This window comes from Notamacropus eugenii, chromosome 5 (genome assembly GCF_028372415.1).
Source record: "Notamacropus eugenii isolate mMacEug1 chromosome 5, mMacEug1.pri_v2, whole genome shotgun sequence".
Taxonomy (NCBI): domain Eukaryota; kingdom Metazoa; phylum Chordata; class Mammalia; order Diprotodontia; family Macropodidae; genus Notamacropus; species Notamacropus eugenii.
In genome coordinates, this window is record NC_092876.1 from 153,164,594 (window position 1) to 153,186,131 (window position 21,538).

A 21,538-nucleotide genomic window follows, 5' to 3' on the forward strand; every position below is an offset into this window, starting at 1 on the left:
CCGTTTCCTATAGAACAACATACAGAATAGAATACGCAAAAAAAGCAATGAAATAACATTAAGCACTTATCCTTTATGCATATGTGGTAATTATATAATCTTGGGAATTATATAATCTACTAATTTTTGAATGGGGCTGAAAAAGTGATAGCTCCCTGAGCTATGAAAGTAGTGGGGTTATGCTAGGCAATATCTGTTGAGTCACAGGAATAGGGCTATATACAGTAACCTGAACGCTAAAAGAAATTATTCTGTGTCATCTTTTCCATACATCCCATACACAACTTACTAACTCCTGATACTGCCTATCTACATTTTAAGGAAATGCTGCATAGTACTTTAAAGTGTATCCTCAGCAGCATTTTCTCAAGTGCAACCCCTTTGGGAACAAGACGTGTCTTTTGAGATTCATTTGGTAGAGTACAAAGCAACTAATGAATTAATGAATCAAAGACCATTTACTATGCTGAAGAGAAACACTGAAGCAGATAGTCACAAAAGATCATGCCACTTAAAATTGAAATGAACCTTAGAGGTAATCTAATCACCTTGTTTTATAAATGAGGAAATCCAGACCCAGGAAGCACAGAGTAGTATAGTAATTTAGTCAAAGGAAACTCAGGTTGTGATTCCAAATATAATGCTTTTCCCACTGACACTTTTATACATAGTCAACAAGATCAGGACTCTATAACTGGGTACATAACGTTAGGAGAGTAAGTAGAAAGAGACTAGAACCACAGAGATGACTCTGGAAAGAAAAAAATGTCACCAAACAGATCCAGCTTTAGACATCTGGGGAATCAAGATTGTGATTACAAGCCTAATTCAAAGACCCACCTCCTGATCCAAATATTTTCTCTCCTGTATTCCCAAAAGCTTGAAATTTCCAATGATTAGCATCACGTCTTACACATATTACAGGGAACATAGCACCATTTTTCAGAAAGAAATAATACAAATTAGTATATCTGATTAGTAGATTCATTGTCACTCACTGTCTCTTGCCAAAGAGAAGGTAAATTTTAATGGGGTAGGAAATGTCTAATAAAGGACCTGAGAATGGAGTGTTCCCTGTCCAGACTTTCTGAGGAGGGAGCTAGGACAGTCAGAGACAGTCTGAATGGATTTAGAGGGAGGCTGGAGATAGGAACTTCTTAAAGTGAAACACCGTGCTAGAGTGGAGGGATGAAAGTGTCCAGTAGCACAGTGCCTGGCACACAGTAAGCTCTTAGTGATTGACTTGTCTGAGACAAACCTTGCCAGTTTACTACCTTTGCCTTGGTGCCGGAGGCTCCCCATACCATCACTGTGTGCCAACTAGGACCCATCGTGGGTTATCATAGTGACACTGCCTTTCTGCGAACCCACATTGTGGAGAGCATAGGGGACGATACCCTCGAAAACCCTCGTGTGGAACTGACAAAGAACACGTGCACCTAAGTCCCGCCCACCACTCCCTCACCCAGGCTCAGACCACGCCTTCGGAAGGCGGAGCCCAGAGCTTGACCCCGCCCCCACCGAATGACCCGTTCCGCCGCTGCTGTCACTTCCTCCTCCGTAGATTAGTGTCCGGGTCGTGTTGAGCCTCCTGCTCCTGGAGTCTGTGGCCAGAGCAGCCACCGCCGAGGCTGAGCCGCAGGGGCCGCCGCTGTGCCCATAGGAGGGAGCGAACGAGAATCAGGAAGGGAGGCGGCGGCGGCATCTGGCCGGGCCGGGCAGGGCTGGCGTCTCCGCGCCTCCTCCTCTTCCTCCTCTCTTGGGGGACCTGGGGCCAGGGCTGAGGGGCCGCCCGCGCACGGCTTCCCCTCTCTCCGCCGGCTCCGCTCCCCTGCCCGCCCCGCGGGGGAGGGCGGAAGATGCCGGTGAAGAAGAAGAGAAAATCCTCCGGGGCGGCCGCGGCGGTAGCGGAAGACGGAGGCCTCAAGAAGTGTAAAATCTCCAGGTAGCGCCTCCCCGGTCCCGGCCCCGGCCTCTGCCCCTGCCCTGCGTAGCCTCGTCCCCGGAGGGCGGGAGCCAGGGGGAGGCGGCGGCGGCGGCGGCGGAGACGCAGCCCAGCCCTGCCCTGCCCGAGCCTCGCTCGCTGCCTGAGGGGGCCCCGGGCTCGGAGGGGAAGGAAGGCCCTCGGCCTCAGACCCACGGGGGGAAGTGTGAGTGTGAGTGCGCGCGCGCGCCAAGCTCGCCGAGCCCCGGCCCGAGACCTCCCCCCTTCCAGGGGGTGGGGGCGCGGAAGAGCCCGCCCGCCTCCCCCCAGCCCTCCTGAGATGCTCCCGGGGCAGGGGTGCAGACCTGCCCGGGTCACCTCCTGGAATTTCTTTACAGAGTGTGAAGGGAGGAGCAGAGCTTGAGGAGTCTTGACTTGACAACTGCCTTGGGTGTGGTACAAAGGAAAGGAAAACTGCCCCTGCCATCCTCGACCTCCCAGCTTGACATCTCTGTGAAGGATAGGTTTTAACCTAGGAGATCTCTGGAGGAGGGCGTTTAAATTATGGGGCCTCGATGCGTGGGGCTTGCACTGCTCTGCCTTAAGGTGACCAACGTCTCACCTGTGCCCAAACCCCTCCGCCTCCCGCCGCTTCAAGAGCATGTTGTTAGGGTTTCTCATAAATGGTAGCAGTTTACTTGAGAGCTATCTGGTGTACCCTCCGGAGAAGGAAAAGACCAGGCTTAGCCGGAGGAGTGTCTTTGAGGGCTTGTGATGCTCTTGGAGTGTGTCCTGGGGTGGGGGTGGGGGGTTAGCTCCTTGAGACCGCACAGCCCTGACCTAGCACTTCAGGCTTGGGGAATTGATACATTTTTTCCCTTTCCTTGGATAAGCTTGCATGTGCCCAGTGCATGGGAGGTTTGAGAAAGCAGTGTAAAGGTGAAGATAAGAGTTCTCTTCCTAAGCGCTAGATGCTAGCTCTTCTAGTAGCAGTACTGGCAGATGGGAGAGGCATGGTTATTTAAGCCTTCTATCTTGACAGGCCTCATTTCTTTCTTTTACTGTCCCTTAGTAAAAGAAACTAAGAGTATATATTTGCTTATTAAGGTGATCAGTGACACTTTAGTTTCTGTATTGTCTTAATGAGGTAATTATTGCTGCCTCATTCTGCATTTTGATTGAATGACATTCCTCTACTCCATGTTTAATGGATGCTCTTTAGAAAACTGCTTCCTGTGCTTTACTAAGTCTGGCATGTGACTAATATTTCAAGTAATTTATCTGCCATCAAAGATATTTAGGAACCTGTATTTTTAAGAACTTGTATTTTTAAATGCCTCTAAGCAGAAGGCATTTCTGTTAGTACCATTATACTGTATTAACATTAATTTAACTATTTTCCAGGGAGCTGAATATCTGGATCTCATCAGTGTTGATCATTTGTTTTTCTTTTTTAATTTTTCTATGTTTTTCTATGCTTTATCTATACTTGAACTTATCCTGAATTAAGGATAAGTTTGCATGGAAAGCTGAGCAAGTTTCAGTTCCTTAAACTAACTTTTTTCACTAGTTCAGCAAGTCTTGATTTGAGTCCTCAATGATAAGCAATGATAACTATGTGTCTATTAAAAACTGTATCCCTAGTTTTAAAGTTCTGTAACTCTAGATCTTAAGTCATCATATTTTCAGCTTTACTATTTTCACAGTATTTTTAGATAATAGAAGTTATTTTAAGTATATTAAGACAGGATCTGGGAAGGAGCATCATCTGTTATTGTTGAGGCTGTTTGTGTGAACAAAACACATTTTAAAAATAAGTGGATGATTAGATCAAAAAGCTTTTGACTCAGAACTGTAGGTCTAGATTATGTTTTTACCTTCTTAAGTAGATTATTGATAATCCTTTAATTTTTTTGAGGGATGCGTGGTGAGATTAGGAAAACACTTGGGTGTATTATATATATATATATATATATATATATGTGTGTGTGTGTGTGTATATATATGTGTGTGTGTGTGTATATATATGTGTATGTATATGTAAGTATGTAGATTTTTGCTTCCTGAATGTGTATGAAACATTTACTAATTTTTTAATGAAATATCTTGGTAAATATAATTATCCTTGTAAGAGTAATAAGCACGGTACGTCAATAGTAGGATAGGGTTCAGAAATTTCCAGTGACCAATCTTATATATTCAGACCACTAGATTATCTATCCTGCTTCTCATCTAGGATATTTTGAAATCTGGACAAGTGATGTTAAAGTCTTTACTTTGTTGAAACAAATTTCATAATAAATGGTATTTTCCACAAAGAGGTTTTTGATTTTGTTAGCCAAAAATTATTTGATTTACCCTATTTCAGATTTCTAGTAGTAACATTCAGTTTTTCTCTGCTATAACAAATTATATTGATCATTATGACAGTTAAGTTTAAATTGAATTAGTTGGACTTGAATGGAAATTATACGTATTTTTAAGTGTTCAGAAAAAAATAACATTTTAGACTTCTTTGTGTGTGTATTTTTTTAAAGCTATTGCAGATCACAAGTCCCTGCTAAACTAATAAGTGGAGAGGAGCATTTTTCAAGCAAGAAGTGCCTGGCTTGGTTTTATGAATATGCAGGTAATGAAATAACCTTAACTATATTGCTATCACATGACTTTTTAACATTTGAATTAATGTGATAAACATAAGAAAAATAATATGCTTTTACTCTTTTTTAACATTAACATTTTTACATATTAGGCTATTAAAAATTTAAAAAAAATTTTTTTCAACTGGAGGCACATAATTTTTTGAAAATCAAATCCCACTTTCCCCAACCCCTCCTCTCCCACCTGCCTCCCTATCACTTATAAAACAGAATTATCCACAATGGCTTTGTTTAAAATAAGACATCTAGAATCTTTGTTTAAATACAGGTTACCTGAAGTAGCATTGTATGTGTATATATAGAGTTGTAAATTCAACCTAAATTTCTTTCTAAAAAGTGATTTTTTTTTTGAGCTGATGGTCCCAAGAGTATCTGAATGGAACCAGAAAGTTATTTAGTAACAGGAAAATTTTATTGGAGGCTAGAGAAACACTATTATCATCTAGTATTTCTGGACAACCAGAAACTCCCACTGGAAGGGAATGAACTTCAGTTGTTTATACTGTACAAATTGTTGACCTGCTATGCAAAATATTGGTTAAATTGACCTAGCACTTGATAGAGAAGAAGAAAAATCATCCTTTATCTTAATTTACTTATGAAGGCCACCAGATAATGCAATAGAATTTTTATTAAATCCTTTTTTTAATGGTTTTGTACTTTATAAGTTACTTTCTACAGTAGTAAGTATAAACATTTAATTGATATAACCTTTCCTCTTGAAAAGCAGTTCTTCTATGATGTTAGTATTAATGATTGTGCTTTCATGGCTATTTAAAATTTTTGACCTTACTATATAATTATAATTTTATATTTCCTAAGATACAAAATTATGGATTCAGTTAGCTTATTCTTAGAGAATATGGAACAAATCTGGTATTTTTAAGAGGAGAACTAATTTTAAGATTGTCAGATGCTCATTTTCCTACTGGATAAAAATACCCAAAGTCTAAATTACATTACAATAAGCAGTTCTAATTCTTAAAACAGAACATTGTTCTTTTAAAAAGAGTTGTAATTATTTTATCACTAAATTTTATTGAGATACATTCTTGTGATCTTGGTAAGTATATTAGTTCTGTACTGCAGAAGGCCTGTTGTGTATAAATAACACAAATTAGCTAGTATATTTTATTTTGCAGAAGAGTGAATAAAAGCACACAATTTAGGCAAGTCACTTCACTTCCCTGGGCCTCAGTATTCTTATCTGTAAAATGAGGATATTGGACAAGATGGCTTCTGAGCTCTTGTCCATCTTTAGATATTTATTTGATCCTTGATGTATCTTTCTTAAAGGGTTACTTTTGGAGGTCATTTAGAAAAGTTGAGAATAAGAATAGAATTCTAGTGCCCTAATATAGAAGTATCTAGTAGAGCGAGCTAAATTAGTGTGATTCTCCTAGTTCTTAAAGTATACCCTGAGGGGTAAATTGAAGATTGAGTTCATTTTTTCAGGCTCAGGTTAACTTTTAGTGCATTGAAATATTCATTTGATGAGTGATAGCTGAGTTGACTAGAAGAATTAATTTTGTCTCCAAAGGTGATCAGATCATACTACTTCAATAGAATAGAAGGATATAATTCAGTAAGAACAAAAATACCCACACCCACCAAAATGAATACACTTAATTTCTGGGAAACTGTTATTCAAATGGTAACTTCTATTTGTTAATTTCCCATGTTCCCTTTTTGAGCATACAGGTAGATAGGCACTAAACCAATTTTTAACTATTTTCATTTAGTTTTCATGGTCTACAAAAAGAAAATTCTTTCCTTTAAGTGGTTAAATGAAATAGAACTTAGTATTATTTATCATTTTATATATGAAAAGAGGAACCAAAGGGCATAATTAACATGCCAGTTATGATTAGATTATATTTTAGATTGTATGTAGATCTTTACAAAATTGATGTCAGCCAGCTAGCATTTATCAGATTTGTTAGGGTAATCAGCATCATACTACACAAGATAATCAGAAAGTGTTTTGACCATACTGTTCCTTTTAAAAATTACAGGAAACTGGAATCGTGTTTTACTTGTAGTGCTTGGTTATCACTAAGCCATGCCACGTGAATGACCTTGATATTAGTTCATGATTTATTAAACAGCACTTTCAGTATTTAGGAAAGTCATGCTTTGTTTAGGAGATCTCTTTTTGCTATTTGCAGTATAACATTTAAACTGGAAAAACTTTAGTTATTTTGTAAAAGAAGGAAGAATTATGAATGTGACCTCACCATTTCTGTCTTCCTTGTTCACAAGAGACATGGCATAATTAAATTTTTTTATAAGATTTATGGCTTTCTGACCATATCCGTCATGTAGTACATTCAAGAGCATAAAAGAGGTGTAGGGAATCCAACAGGAATATTTTGGTAATAAAGCAGAATTGTGAGGAATACATTCCAGACTGTTTCCAAGTACATTTTTGTAGTGCTGTAATAATGTTATCATTAGAACTGCTGGGCCAAGCAATTTATAAAAAAAGCCCCAAAACACCAGAGTAATCAATCTATTATAGTACATCCTAACACCAATATTTCAAACTGCTTTTAAAAATTAGAATCATGGAATTGAAGAGTTTGAAGGAATCTCAGAGATAATTAAACCCAAACTTTACTGTAGTTCCACCTATATTATTCTTATTACTTGGTCCATCTAGCCTCAGTTTCAAGACCTGCGGTGATGGGGAACTAACTAACTTACCCCACATGCTTCCTCCCCAAGCAGCCTATCATTTTTTAAGAGTTGTGATGTATGGCATTCTTTACTTCTCCAAGTTATATCCCCAACTTCTGCAAAATAATGCCCCCATGGAATCATCCTATTTTGAACTAGTGATAATACACTTCAGTTTTTCAGTGTCCCTTTTAAAATATGGTGCATAGAATTGAACACTGTATTCCACATTATGGCCCTATAGGTGCTGCAGTAGTATTTTTATATTTTTTAATCTGTCCATTAAACTTCTATTATTGTATCATGAGATTGTATTAGCTTTTTGGAAGTTCCACATCATACTACTGACCACTGTACGTTACAGTCCAATAAGAGACCTAGGTCTTTTTTTTTTTTCCATAAGGACTACCTTCTGTCCTAGTCTTTCCCATCTTGTACTTGTGCACTTTATTATTTGAGCCCAAGTTCAGTACTTTAGCACAATTCTTTATACTTATTTTCATTTTACTAGGTTGGCTTATATGCAGTGGGTCTTCTGGATTCTGAGTCTGTAATCCAATATATTAATTGTCTCTTATAGTTTGTGTTATCAGCATATTTGATACCTATACCTTCCATGAAGTAAACAATAAAGAAAGGAGTGAACCCTCTAAGTGTTCTACTAGACTGCTGATCAAATACTCACCATTCTGTGAGTTTGACTGGGTCAGTCAACCGATTTTGAATGTACTTAACTGTTCTCATCTAGTCTATATTTTTCTCCTCCATAAGGATAGCAACGAGAGACTCTTATTAAATGCTTTGCTAAAGTAAAACTATGCTGTTTGTCTAGTAACTATCAGAAAAGGAAATGAAGATTGTCTGACATGACTTGCCCCTAATGAATCCATGATAGTTCCTGGGCATGATTCTCTTTGCTTTTTTTTATAAATTCACACCAGTTTTATGAACATGTTTGTCCAAAATTGGACTCCAAAACAGAGTTATAGTACTTTTTTTAGCCTTGCAATTCCTTTTGTTTTTCACTCTTACTTTGGAGTTTTATTATGTAACCATAAGATTTAATTTAGAAAACTTTATGCTTTCTTATTCATATGTATTGATTATTTTCCTATTTATGTCAGTGTTGACTATTAGTAATACATCTTACACATGGAACCTTAACTGTTCTTTGTTCTAATGGAATGAGAAAAAATTGGCATTTGATTAGTTAAAGTTCAAATATGAAGCTAAAGTGATTATAGTTTTTTTCTGTCAAGGTTAATATCCATTAGTGGATATCATCAATGAATTAATAGATTGTTTTAATAAATATTTCTATTTGAAATATAATGGTTTGTATTTAATTGTAGTCCCTGTTGTCATTCAATGTCCTTAACCTACCAAAGGAATATTAAAGGAACCAATAATCAGTTTTGTGAACAAAAGAATAAATAACACTATGTTTGTCCCTTACTAGAGTTAAAATTATTTTTTACATACTAATAGTCCTACAAAGGTATTTAGCCTTCAGTTAGATTAACAGACTTTTATGATGAGAGCAGAATTTTCAACTGGATTCACTCTGCTCATTTGTAGGTTAGATCATTGATAGATATTAGCTCCTTCAGGAATCAGACTTTTCCTACTAAGGTAGGGCATTCCAGCTCATTAGAATAACCGCATTGTAAGGGACCTCAGAGATCATTTTTCATCACTTCATCTTCACTTGGAAGAAGTGGGTTTGGAACTAAGGTCCCTTCCAAATCTTAATTATAGACTGACTCTTAAATAGACCAGTTCTTAAACTGGTGCATACTTTGAGGACAGGTATCATATCTTATACTTCCTTGAGTACCCCATTATGCATAGCACATTGTCTTAATACACAGTAGATGCTCAGAAAATATTTGATTGCTTTTAGTGCATGTGTCAGATTAGTGTTGGAACTGGTCATTTATTAAAGTCTTCTTTAGTTTTGTATTATATTTCATATTGTAAAGTGATTTACTAAAAAGATTTACTATTCAAAAGAGTTCATTATTCCTGAATTTTGAAAGCTTTATACAGAAAAGTAAAGAAGTTCAAAATTTTCTTCATTTTTTATAATAAATTTATGTGATTGCTAGTAATTTTTTATTTAGTAATTTGCTAGTAATTAATTTTATAGATATTAAACTCTATATGACAATAGATATTTATAGATTTTTTTTTCATTTTTGTTTTTGAAGGTCCTGATGAAGTTGTAGGGCCAGAAGGAATGGAAAAGTTTTGTGAAGATATTGGTGTTGAACCTGAAAATGTATGTTTTATTTTTGAGTATGGTGGGAGTAACTTGTCAAAATGAATTATTTTAAGTAAATTATTGTGAGAGGATTGGACTAGATAATGTATAAGGCTCCTAATTCTGCCATCTCATCTCCCCCCAAAATTATATGATTTTCCTTTGCCTGTTTTACCATGGATTTGCTTTGTTATTTTCCAGTTCCTTATTTAATTTGGATTCTTATTTTTCTTTTCCATCAGAAAATAACTTGTGTAAACAGAGAAAGATTAGGCCTTCAATTAATGGTGATGGAATGTTTTAGCTACAGGAATTTGTCCTTCTAAAATTCCTTAAAATATGGAATTTTTGATAATTCCAAAGGCTATATTAATAGTTAAAAATTGGAATATTTAAGTCAAAATGTTCTCCATGATGAACTACAGAACTTATTATCTCTATGCTAACTCTCTTTCTCCCCACTCCCATTCTTTATGTTCTGTTCTTTTCAGATTATTATGTTAGTTTTAGCCTGGAAATTGGAGGCTGAAAGCATGGGATTTTTTACCAAGGAAGAATGGTTAAAGGGGATGACTTCATTACAGTAAGAGCTTTTTAAAAACAAACAGTAATAAAAACCATCAAAAACAACTAATTTAATAGCTTATTTGAAAATTTTACCTGATGTTTTGTGTTCCATAATTTTCTCAGAATCACTAATGGGTGTTTGTAAATCTTTGATTGAAGTATTTGACTCAGTTTAATTATAATAAACAGCTGAGGGGATATCTGTAAAAGTTTTTCTTTCCCAACTTTGATTTGTGGTTTTAGTTTAGCCCATATGCTAACACATTAACTCTATACTTGAAGGATAAAAATACCTCCTCACTATAATACATGACTATTAAAATTCATTGTTTTGATTAGGGAATTAATAGGTTAATTAGGGACTCATAGGTTAATAGGATGTTTACTTATTTCTGGAATCTAGATACTCATTTTCTGCATATAGGAATAGAGTCTGTAGGAGGGTTATTCTCTGAGTATCTTTACATCCAGGCCTCCTTTTTCTGAAGTTCACTTTGATCCTTGAAGATGATCCAAGGATTTTAGAGTTGAAAGGTTCTGTATCATCTAGTCTAATCCCCTCCTTTCTCTGATGAAGAAACTAAATCTTGAATTGTGACTTGCCCTGGGTCATACAGGTATTGTGTGTTTGAGGCAGAATTTGAATTTAGGTCTTCCTTACTCCTAATCCGGCCCTCTATTACATTACACCACTCATTTCCTTGGGTAGTAAATAACAGAGCTGAAATTTGAATCCAGATTTTGAACCCTGTGTTCTTTTTCACCTTTAGTTTTGTGTAGTTAAATGATTAATATTCTTTTTACTTCATTAGTCTTACATTTTTTTTCTATTTTGTCATGCCACTGAGATAATACGGGCATCATCTATTATCTAGTAGTTTTGTCATGAGTGCCAAAGTATGTCAGTACACATTTACTTCTATAAAAGTCTTTACTGGCAAGAGCCATATTTTGGTTTCTGTGTTTGCACACAAGATGCCATTCTTATAAAGTAGTGGCCATTTCTTAATCACATTATTACATGTAAAAGTAATTCTAGTTATCACTTAGGATGTGTTCATACAAACTGATTATTTTTTGTTTGGTTCAGCCTGTCTTTGAAAATGTGGAACAGTGTAAAATATCTGTTTCCTCATCAATATGATGTAAATAGTTGGAATATAAAACCTTTATGGATTCTATTAGTATGTTTGAAAGAACATTTCTATTAGATGTTTGAAAGAAAATAAGCATAGGTCACTATAAATTGACTATAAATCAGTTTTGAATAGTTCAGTATTATATTTTATAACTGCCTATGATCACATCTTACAGCATTGTTAATTGGTTATATTAATGCTTTGGGGCTTTTAATTTACAGTAGATTTTGGTTTTTGTTTTAACCAAAAATGTCATGACAATGCCTTGTTTTAATTATGCAAAATCTAGGATATATAAAAATCTTGTTAAAGCTAAATTTAAAAAATAAAACTTTTTTAGTACTTATTTCTAAATATTTAGCAATTTGTTCTATAATACATTCTTGTTAACAAGAACAATAATTAACCAGACCATAAACATTGCATGGGGCTTATTCAGTCATCTTAGGCATCTTTCAAAGCAGAATAAAATAGAGTAAGTCATAGTCCAGAGAAGAGGCATGTTTGAATAATCCTAATATTTGATCCTAGGTTTTATCTTTTTGCTGCATGATCTATTTGTTTAGAGCAGAGTAAAATTTCATTGCCTTAATTGATCCTCAGTTATTCAACTACCATTTGCAAAGCAGTCTTTCCTTTTATTAATTCACCAAGTCTTTGTTGTGTGCTTTTCCATGTGCAGTACACAGTGATTTTAATTAATGCGTACCTGTCCAGGTAATTTCAGTCATTTCTTTAATTATTTTCTGGAAAAGATATTGATTATTTAAAGCTTCTTAAGTGTAATACCTGAGGAAACTGTAGTAGAGTACAGCTGAGGAGTATACAGCAGGTAACAGCAAATACCGTGTGTGTGTCTGTCCATCTGTCTGTCTGTCTGTCTGTCTGTGTGTATCTGTGTGTGATCTTGGTCTAAACTTCAGATTTCATCGCTTTGGCCTAATCCCAGTACAGAAGCTCCCTCCCTGATATCCTCTGCCCAAGCTATTTATAACTTTTACACATTTTTGGGAGTCACTGAGATGTTAAATCATATGCCCATGGTCACATAGTATATATTAGAGGCAGGATTTGGATCCAGGTCTTCCTGTCTCCAAGGATAACACTGACCACTGCTCTGGACAGTCTCTTACATCAGATATAAGAAGACTACTATTATAATGCACTATGTGTTAATATACCGTGTTAGGGTACTCCTTTAAAACTTTTTCAGTAACTCTAGTAGGTAAATAGGCACTTTCAGTTGCAGTTGGTAAATTTAAATATTTAGCTCAAGCCACCTGGTTTTTCTAGGTTATACAAACCAGAATTGCCTTTTTCTTTATTCATATTTTGACCACTTTTGTTGTTAAATGTTTCTGTTTATTTATATTCCTCTTAAGATTAGCCCTATAGAAAAAACATTCATTCCAACTTTGCTTTTACCTTCTCCAAGAAACTGTATAATTTTTATATATCACATAATTTTCAATAATCACAGGACATGAGGGGTTTTGCTTTTCAAGTTTTGGTATAACTGGGGAAGGAAGGGTTTTTCCCTTCATCCACTAAGGAAAAAATAGTTCTGGGGAAAGAATGGATGTTGTGTTTTGAAAAGATTTTACTTGACTTTGATGCTGAAAAGAGACAAGTGAAAGCTAGAACTTAGCAGTAGTAATGTTAGCCAAGATACCATCAGGAGTGAGGGTGAGAAAGAGGATATACATTAGGAATTTCAAGCCAAAGTACCAAAGTTAAACCCAAAATTTGGTCCTTATTGTGGAGAATGAAGGATTTATTTTGGGGAAGAGTATTCAGAGAAAGAGGCAGGCATATAGACAAAGACCAGGGATCAAAGTTTAGACTGAAGTCTATTTAACTTGAGATGTACCAATGCATTACAGAATACTTGTTGGAAAATGCTAATCTAGTCAGTGTCTATGACTTTTAGGGAGAACTTTACTTAACTATTTTTGGTACATAAGTCTTCTGATTTTTAAGATCTCCTTGGAGGAAAAGAAGATTATACAGCTTTTCTTGATAATCTTCAATATATTTTTCTTCTAAAACTCTTCACACTGTAATTTAACCCATATTCTTTTGTTGAAAATATAAAGAACAATTGATCTTTTCTGTACTTGTTTTTATACATATAAACACATATACGCATATCCATGTATATACATGTGTATAATTTTAGAAAAAGTTGACTAACTTTCTAAGTGTAGTTTGCAAGATTTTTGTTTTTGTTTTAATGTACTATTTTTAGGATTATGAAGTTATAGACCCTTTTGAGTTTATCTTGGTTGTTAAATCTACTTTTAATATAAATATTTGTATCAGGGAATTAATATAATATCTACAAAGAAACGATGTCAGATTGATTTTCCTAGATTATTCATTTGTCTTCATAGTATACATTTTTGAATGTTATTTGTATATTCTGATAGTATTTTTTTTTACTTGTCCTTTTGAAAAGATAATGGTGGTTGCCATTTGTTAGTAACACTTGGTATGGCACAATCCCTACTATTATGGAAATTATTATTACTGCTTAGAATTTTAGAACATTTTGAAAATGATTGTAATGGCCCGAATATTGCTCTCTGACATTTTTTACTTTGCCTTATTTCCTATAGAATGTTCCATTTTTATGTATTGTTTTCACATTTGTGTCTCTTGAAGGTCTACTCTTTTATTGTTAATGTATCAGTCTGCCCAGTCATTTGCCAACTCTTGGTCATTTGGTTTTTTTTCCAGTTTTTCACACTGGACTGACTTGGAGTCAGATGACCAGAGTTCAAGTCTCAACTTTGAAAAATGTGTCTTCTTCATGAAACCTTAAGTGCTAATGTCCTTCTTCCCAAACTGTTTTGTATTTCACTACTTTCTGTGTGTGTATGTATTTACTAACTTTATATTTATGCTGTATACACTTTTATATGTACTTGTCTCCCCCATTAGAATGTAAGCTTATTGTGAATAGGGCTTGTTACATTCTTTGTACTTGTCTTCCTAACTCCCTAACCATAGTGCTTGACAGATAGCGTATGCTTATTATATACTTGATTGATTGATATGACTTTGGGAGAGAGATGAATGAAAATAGTCTCTGCCCTCAAAGGGTTTTACATTGTAGTGGGGGAGAATGATGACAGTGGTGATTTATAGCTTCCTTTACAGTTTGCAGATCACTTTACACCATTTTATTAGTAATATTATTTGCTTTGGCTTTTGTTCATCAAAAGTATATCTTTGAAGTTAAGACTGGAATACTAATATAATTTCTCTCATCTCTGCATCTTAAAACTCATGTTTTGTTTTGTTTTTAAACAGTTTGTGGATTACTTCTTATGGCAGGTATTTGCCTGAAGGGGTTTTCAGAGCAATAGGCAAGTAGAGGCCAGACTAGTTAAGTTCCCTTGTATTGGCCTTAGTTTTAACTATTCAAAATGGTGATATTGTAGTCAAGATACTGTTCTATTGTTCATGTTTTAAAGTATTTGTAAGGTAGCATAGTGTAATGGAGTACTTAATGTTCTGTGCTTAAAGTCAGGAAAACCTACATTCATATTTCACTTCTACCACTAACACTTGTTTGACCCTGGGCAAATCAGTTCACCTGTGTGTCTCAGACAACTCCAAGTGCTTAAAGAACTAGTCATGAACATTTCTGTCTGCCTGGATGGAGAGAGGTAGAGAAAAAGGGTATTTTGTGTCAAAATAGGTGGGTTTTTTTTTTCCTGGAAAGTTATCAAAAGATTGGACTTTTATTTAAGAATCTATTAAGTAAATTCTTATTTTTTAAAATGCCATGTACAGTACTTAGCATAAACCATACCACATGTATTTTGTTATTACAGATTTATAAACATTGGCATATTCCATCTCATTTTAATTATTTAAATACTTATATATTACATTTCTGCTTGTACCCTGACTATAATTTTGTTTAACTTTCTTGATTATAAAATTTAATTTTTATTTAAGGTGTGACTGCACAGAAAAGTTACAGAGCAAATTTGATTTTTTGCGCTCACAATTGAATGATATTTCATCTTTTAAGAATATCTACAGATATGCCTTTGATTTTGCAAGGGTAGGTGCAATTTTCATATCTAGTGGTTTTAAAGAAAATCCTATATACTAAGGCCGTACTTTTTTTTTCAAATTATTTTTTTCCCCCAAATTTTAGGATAAGGACCAGAGAAGCCTTGATATTGATACTGCTAAATCTATGTTAGCTCTTTTGCTTGGAAGGACATGGCCACTGTTTTCAGTATTCTACCAGTACTTGGAGGTATCTTGTTTATTATTTTGAAAATGTCCAGTTTTTCATTAGCATATACTTCATGAATCCAGCCCACTTTTAAGACTTAAGGAGAGATTTCAGACTTTACACTTTTTTCCAGGCTATTTAAATATAGTAGTGAGTATTGTAGTACACATGGATATCATTGATTGATAGTCTACAAAACAGCAGTTAATTTCTGAAACCAGGCTTGTGCTTCATTGCCAAATTATTGCATATAATATTTTGCCTTGCCCAAAACTCTTTGTGTGTGTTTACTGTGGCAAAACAGATTCTTGGGCTTTTTGAAATGTAAGAATGTTTTTCTTTTACTCGTTACTGGTGCACATCTTAATATTAGGGTTTATTGTAGTCTCCAAGCTATTCCAAAGTTAAATCCATAGATGTGCATTTATTTATCTTAAAATTATTAATAATGAGCCATAATTACAAGTACCACATCTAAGCTATTCCAAAGTAAAATCTATAAACTTGCATTTATTTATATTAAAATTATTAATAATGATCCATAGGTCCAAGTACCATAAGACTTTTACTCTCTTCTAAGAATTCCAAAGTTGGAATATACACAGAATACTTGTTATATCATAATGTAGTTTTTCAATTGATAGTTTCAACCAGAACGTAGTCCTTCTATGATTATATGCTTATATATTTGGGGAGTGACTATTAATGGCATATCCAGAAACCGGTTTGGATTATAGTTGCTGTATAAATCTTCTTTCCTTTGAAGGGGATAGTATCTTAGCAAATAATATGTTTTGTCTATAGGGTACTATCTTTTAAAAATTGCTTGTGATCTTTCTCCATTTGATTCCTGTCCTACAAGTCTATTGACTATTTTTTCCCGTTTCTCATGGTTTCTTCCAAATAATGTGATCCTTTTTTTTTTTGCACTGAAAACATATTCACTGCAGCTTGTTCATAAAAATAGTTTTCTTTAAATTTTGCCTTAGTGAGATATAGTGGTGTAAAGTTTATGTGTTGTAAATGTTTGTAGATCCAGACCTTTTAAGAACTAGAAGCAAGGTTCCCTGCAGGGAATTCAACTGCCTTCTTCTCATTATTAGTTTTGAAAAGAAGAAATTTCAAGGAATTCAAAAGACATTTAGTATTTCAAACATTTCATCTTTAAAATACAACTAAAAGCAGATTTCACAATATAAAGAAATACTCTGCCTCAATTATATATATGTATAAATGTATATAATCAGTATCCTTAAGGGGTCGAGAAATGTTTATTTGAAAAAAAAATGAACAAAATACTTAGGGTGACCCTAAGAAAAATGAAAAAATAATTTACTAAGGGTGTGTTCATCAGTCAATAAATGCATTCATAGTATTCCAAGTATCTATATTCCATTTTTCCTAGCAATCGAAATATCGAGTTATGAACAAAGATCAGTGGTACAATGTATTAGAATTCAGCAGAACTGTCCATGCAGATCTTAGTAACTATGATGAAGATGGTGCATGTAAGTATAAACTTTTGATCTGAAAATAGATTGTTCTTAGAATTGATTCTGTAGTATTTGTCATTTGCATAATTTTAAATTTAATGGTAACTTCTCTTAAATGAAAATAACAATATTTTAATTTGATAGTATTTTAAAAGAATGCTATTGTGACTCATTTAAAATCCTTGGAAGTCCAGTTATTTACCATGCTCTACATTTTCAGTACTTACCTTCCTTTAGAGAATAGTCACCTAATTATTTTTCAAAAAGCTCCATAAAGAAATAAAGATAATCTGAATTGATATCCTTGTTTTCTGTCTTATTGAAGAAAATGAAGTACCAGAACGGTAAAATTTTTTTTCATCCAGTGAGTATTATTCCCTTCACCCACAAACAATGGCCAAATATGAACAACTTTACTTTTTTTCTTTTTTAATAAAAAAGTCCTTACAGAAGCTTGCATTGAGAACATTTTGTGAAAGCATTTTATTGCACTAACTGCTGAGTCCTCAACTTTGTATTAAGGAAGATACATTATTCATTTAGCTGTCTTTTAGCATTGTGGGCACACTTTCCACCAGCACAGTTCATGGAACTACTTTACAGTTAGAAATAATTGAGTTTCTTTGGCCAGAAAAATTCATTACCTAGTGGTCAACTTTTTCTCCAAACTAATCTGGCCTCTTAAATAATTTTTGTTGCCAGACTTGTATTACCTTGGTAGCCCTTCCCAAAACTTGCTTTTAACTAGAAGAGCTTTCAGCACAAATCACCTCCATAATGTGATGCATCAGAATAGGACTTAGTAATAATAAAAATGATGATAATTAATATTTATGTAGGGCCTGCTATGTGCTAGACCAGGGGTGGGGAATCTGCAGCCGAATGATCTGTGAAGTTTGGATTCAGTCAAAGGGTCACTTTTGAGGACCTACCGGGCTACATGCGACCTTGAGGCCACAGGTTTCACCATCCCTGGTCTAGACACTATAAAAACAACAATATTAGCTAGTGCTTATATAGTGCTTTAAGGTTTGCAAGGAGCTTTTAAAAATATTTTCTCATTTGATCCTCTCTGGGTATATAGGTGCTTATTATCCCCCCGCTTTTACAAATGAAAAAACTGAGGCAGGTAAAGGTTAAGTGACTTGCCCAGTGACATACAGCTAACTAGTAAGTATTGGAAGCAGGATTTGAATTCAAGTCTTCCTGATTTCTAAGTCTAGTGCTATACCTACTATACTGCCTAGCTTGCTTGTATTTTAGGTATGTATTATAGGCAATACAAAATACTTTGATGACATCCTTTAGAATAGACTTTTTACATTAAGACATATGATCATCAGACTAAAAAAAGTAGAACAAATGTTATCCAAGTTACTATTGAAGCTCATATGAAGAGATAGTAAAAAGAGAAACTAACATTTTAAATTACTTAAGATTGTCTGCCTAAATTGTGTTATTTCCCAGGGCTTGTAGCAGCAGTACCTTATTTACATAGAATTGTGAGATTTATAATAAAGCACAGGACTTGAGCCAGACCCTTTAACTAATGGTTTTTCCACCATACTGTGATGCCATCCCAAGGTAACGCCATCACTTTGACTATGTGATGGCAGAAACACTGTTGTTGACTTTTTAAAATAATTTTGGACATTGGGAGAGATGCTAGGAAAGTAGAGATAGCAAATATTTTGATTTTTTAAAGAGTATGGCACATTTCAGAAAAGTATAGGCTTTTGGTGTTTATATTCATCTCTGGCAAAATTTTAGAATGGATATTAAATATGCTTTGTAATAAAGGAAAACAAATCACTGGGAGATAGCATGGTGCTATCCCAAACTTAATTAATATATTCTAATAATTTAATAGTTCACATTAAATAGTACTTTAAGGTTTATTGTATGCCTTTTTAGCCTTATTAGGTACTTAGCAAGAGAATTGTCATTCTCCTTTTACAGATGAGCCATCTGGAGCTCAGAGAGGTTCAGTAACTTACCCATGGTCATAGTAGGTTCAGAACTTGGGTTAGAACCTAATTCTTCCAGTTATAATTCCATTGCTTTTTTAATCTGTACTTGTACATCAGAGGAATGAATACTCTAGGTATGTGCCAGAAAGAACATATATGTATTTGAGTGAGATAACTGACAACCTTGATATCATCTTTATGGCTGAGGTCAAGAAACAGAGGCTAGATCTGATCAGACAAGTATTCTGTCCTTGTCTTGGTCATGCTCACCATTTTTTAAAATGACTTGGATTAAAGGACAAGGCATACAAATTCATTTGACATGCTTCAAGGAGTGATAGACATGTTTATGATAAAGTGATAATTCAAAGATAAATGGCCTAGAGTGATGGGGGGGAAACATCTTAAGATAACATTTAGTAGAGATGGGAGCATCTTAAGATAACATTTAATAGAGATAGAACTTCTGCACTTAAACTAAAAACAAATCAGCAGCACAAGTACCAGATTGAAGGAGCATGGGAATTTAAAGAGTTTTCATTGACTTTAGGATATGGCTACCAAAAAACTTAGAGCAGTCGGAGATGGCATCAATGGAAGCAAATCTAAATCAAAAGAAGTAATAGTTCTAGTTTCTTTTTCTCTGGTCAAACCATGGTCTAGTGCAGACTTGCACAACTTCAAACTTTGGGCAGATAGGTTAGACTGGAGATAGACTGACGATGGTTGATTTTTGTGTGTTATGTGACAAACAAGAGTATGCAGTGGCAACCCTACATTTTTCTTGGGCTGCCTGAAGTCCTTTGGTGGGCTGCAAGTAGCCCAGTAGTTCTGTGTTGGGCAGGCCTGGTCTAGTGTACTGTTGAGTTCTGGGGACCACATGTTAAAACTTGAAACTAGGTTTCATGGGGAATGGCTGAAAGATTTTTATTCTGAAGAAGAGAAATCTTAGGGGGAATAGGATAGTTACTTTCAGCTTCTTTCTGATCTGTCATCTGGGAAGAGCTAGTAGGTTAGCTGCGGTGGACAGAACTAAGACCAGTGAGTGAAAGGTATAAAGAGGCTCTTTTGAGTTTTATGTAAATGTAACTTTCTGACAATAAGAATAGAAAGCATTTTGATGTAGTGAAGTATTCACATTGAGGATTTTATAGAGGGTATTTCTACAGTTAGGAAATGGAACTAGAAGAATTCTTTACTTGATTTAAAATCAGATGTCCTGTGATTCTAACATTCTACTTCTTTTTAGGATTGTCTTATTAGTCTTTCATACTGCTGAAATATGGAGTATAGACCATAGATAAAATGAGATTTTATGAAGAAGAGTGGAAAGTTTTATTGAAAAAAGTTTTTGTGGATGAGGGTGGGTGTTGAAATGGTCCTGGAATGATTTGGGTAATTAGATAGAATAATAAAACTTACTTAATTTTCACTAATAACAGTTTTTTCCCCCCTCATATTTTTAGGGCCTGTTCTTCTTGATGAATTTGTTGAGTGGCAAAAAGTCCGTCAAGTGTCATAGCAAGAACTATAATGAGGAAAATGCAGACCTTTTGATGCCCACCTGTATACAAACTAAAATGAGATGAGGAAAAAACCAAGGGGCGCATTTTCATTCTTATGAAAGACTTCTTATAGTACTTTTTTTTCCTTTTTTTTAAGGAAGTTTTCTTGTTACATGTGATATGGGCATTGAACCACACCTCTTCTGAGACTGAAAATTGAAGTTTATGTTTTGAGTTATGTTTATAACTTTTATTTCAGAACAATAAAGATTCAGATTTGTGACAAAGGCTTTTAAGTGAAGATGTCCATTGAGTGTAAGTGTAGTATTTATTTTGATAAATCACAAATTTGACATTCTAATTATCTGAAATCTACTTTACTATGAATTTTTGAATTTTCAAGACTTAACCCTTAACAGACATAATTTAAATATTATTTTGTAATTATTCTAATTGCGTTAGAATAATTAGAAAACTATGGTTTTCTGATAATGAGGCTAATTATACCTCCCTGTGCACAATTAGGACGAATAATTGTTGACTTTGAATCTTTGATGCTTGTTTTTCTGTTGCAATTATTAAATTATTTTGCATATGGAGAATCCTACAACTTTTTAGCTCTGAGTGGCTGTAAAAAAAACCTGTCAAGATCTACTTAATCCCACATGTACACATCTCAAGAGTTTTAGTTTTGGAAAAACTTCTGATAAGTTATTTTCTGACCACTGATTTGCATCCTAATTAGCACTCAACATTGCAAATATATGTGTATATATATGTACATATGTGTATATGTACACATACATAAACACATCTTCTTTTATGAGCATTTACATTTATGAAGACACTTAGTATTTTGGTAAATTAAAGTCTTATTTACATCTGAAAAACCAAGGTTGGATATATTCAGTTCCTTGACGAGTCAGATTGCTTTATTGAGAATCTAGGCTCATGGCTAGCTAAACTTGGATATCTCTTTGCTGCTCACACTTCCTTTGTTTCCTCCACAACTCACCTCAGAAAGCATTCTTTTTGACAGGCAATTTAAAAGAGAGTTCTCAGTAGTGAAGATATTTTCGT

The 21,538-nt window shown here is 34.7% G+C and overlaps 1 protein-coding gene across 2 annotated transcripts; it reads left to right on the forward strand.

Moving 5' to 3' along the window:
* Positions 1 to 1,537: 1,537 nt before the first annotated feature.
* DCUN1D5 (defective in cullin neddylation 1 domain containing 5) lies at positions 1,538 to 20,759 on the forward strand. 2 transcript variants are annotated; one of them, XM_072611246.1, is made up of 9 exons: positions 1,561 to 1,945; positions 2,323 to 2,530; positions 4,462 to 4,553; positions 9,474 to 9,544; positions 10,018 to 10,109; positions 15,202 to 15,310; positions 15,407 to 15,511; positions 16,896 to 16,998; positions 20,420 to 20,759. In XM_072611246.1, the coding sequence occupies exons 4-9, from the start codon at positions 9,503 to 9,505 to the stop codon at positions 20,473 to 20,475; spliced, it is 507 nt and encodes a 168-aa protein (XP_072467347.1). In that variant the 5' UTR covers positions 1,561 to 1,945; positions 2,323 to 2,530; positions 4,462 to 4,553; positions 9,474 to 9,502; the 3' UTR covers positions 20,476 to 20,759. The 2 variants fall into 2 exon arrangements, with proteins under 2 accessions (XP_072467346.1, XP_072467347.1); XM_072611245.1 differs by lacking the exon at positions 2,323 to 2,530 and having other exon boundaries at positions 1,538 to 1,945.
* Positions 20,760 to 21,538: the final 779 nt, after the last annotated feature.

What these genes read in the sequence shown, in the direction of transcription:
- DCUN1D5 (XM_072611245.1), top strand. Translation starts at nt 1,860, where the DNA reads ATGCCGGTGAAGAAGAAGAGAAAATCCTCCGGGGCGGCCGCGGCGGTA. An exon ending in ATGCCTTTGATTTTGCAAGG is followed by an intron (nt 15,311 to 15,406) that starts GTAGGTGCAATT and finishes CCCAAATTTTAG; the next exon opens with GATAAGGACCAGAGAAGCCT. An exon ending in TATTCTACCAGTACTTGGAG is followed by an intron (nt 15,512 to 16,895) that starts GTATCTTGTTTA and finishes CATTTTTCCTAG; the next exon opens with CAATCGAAATATCGAGTTAT.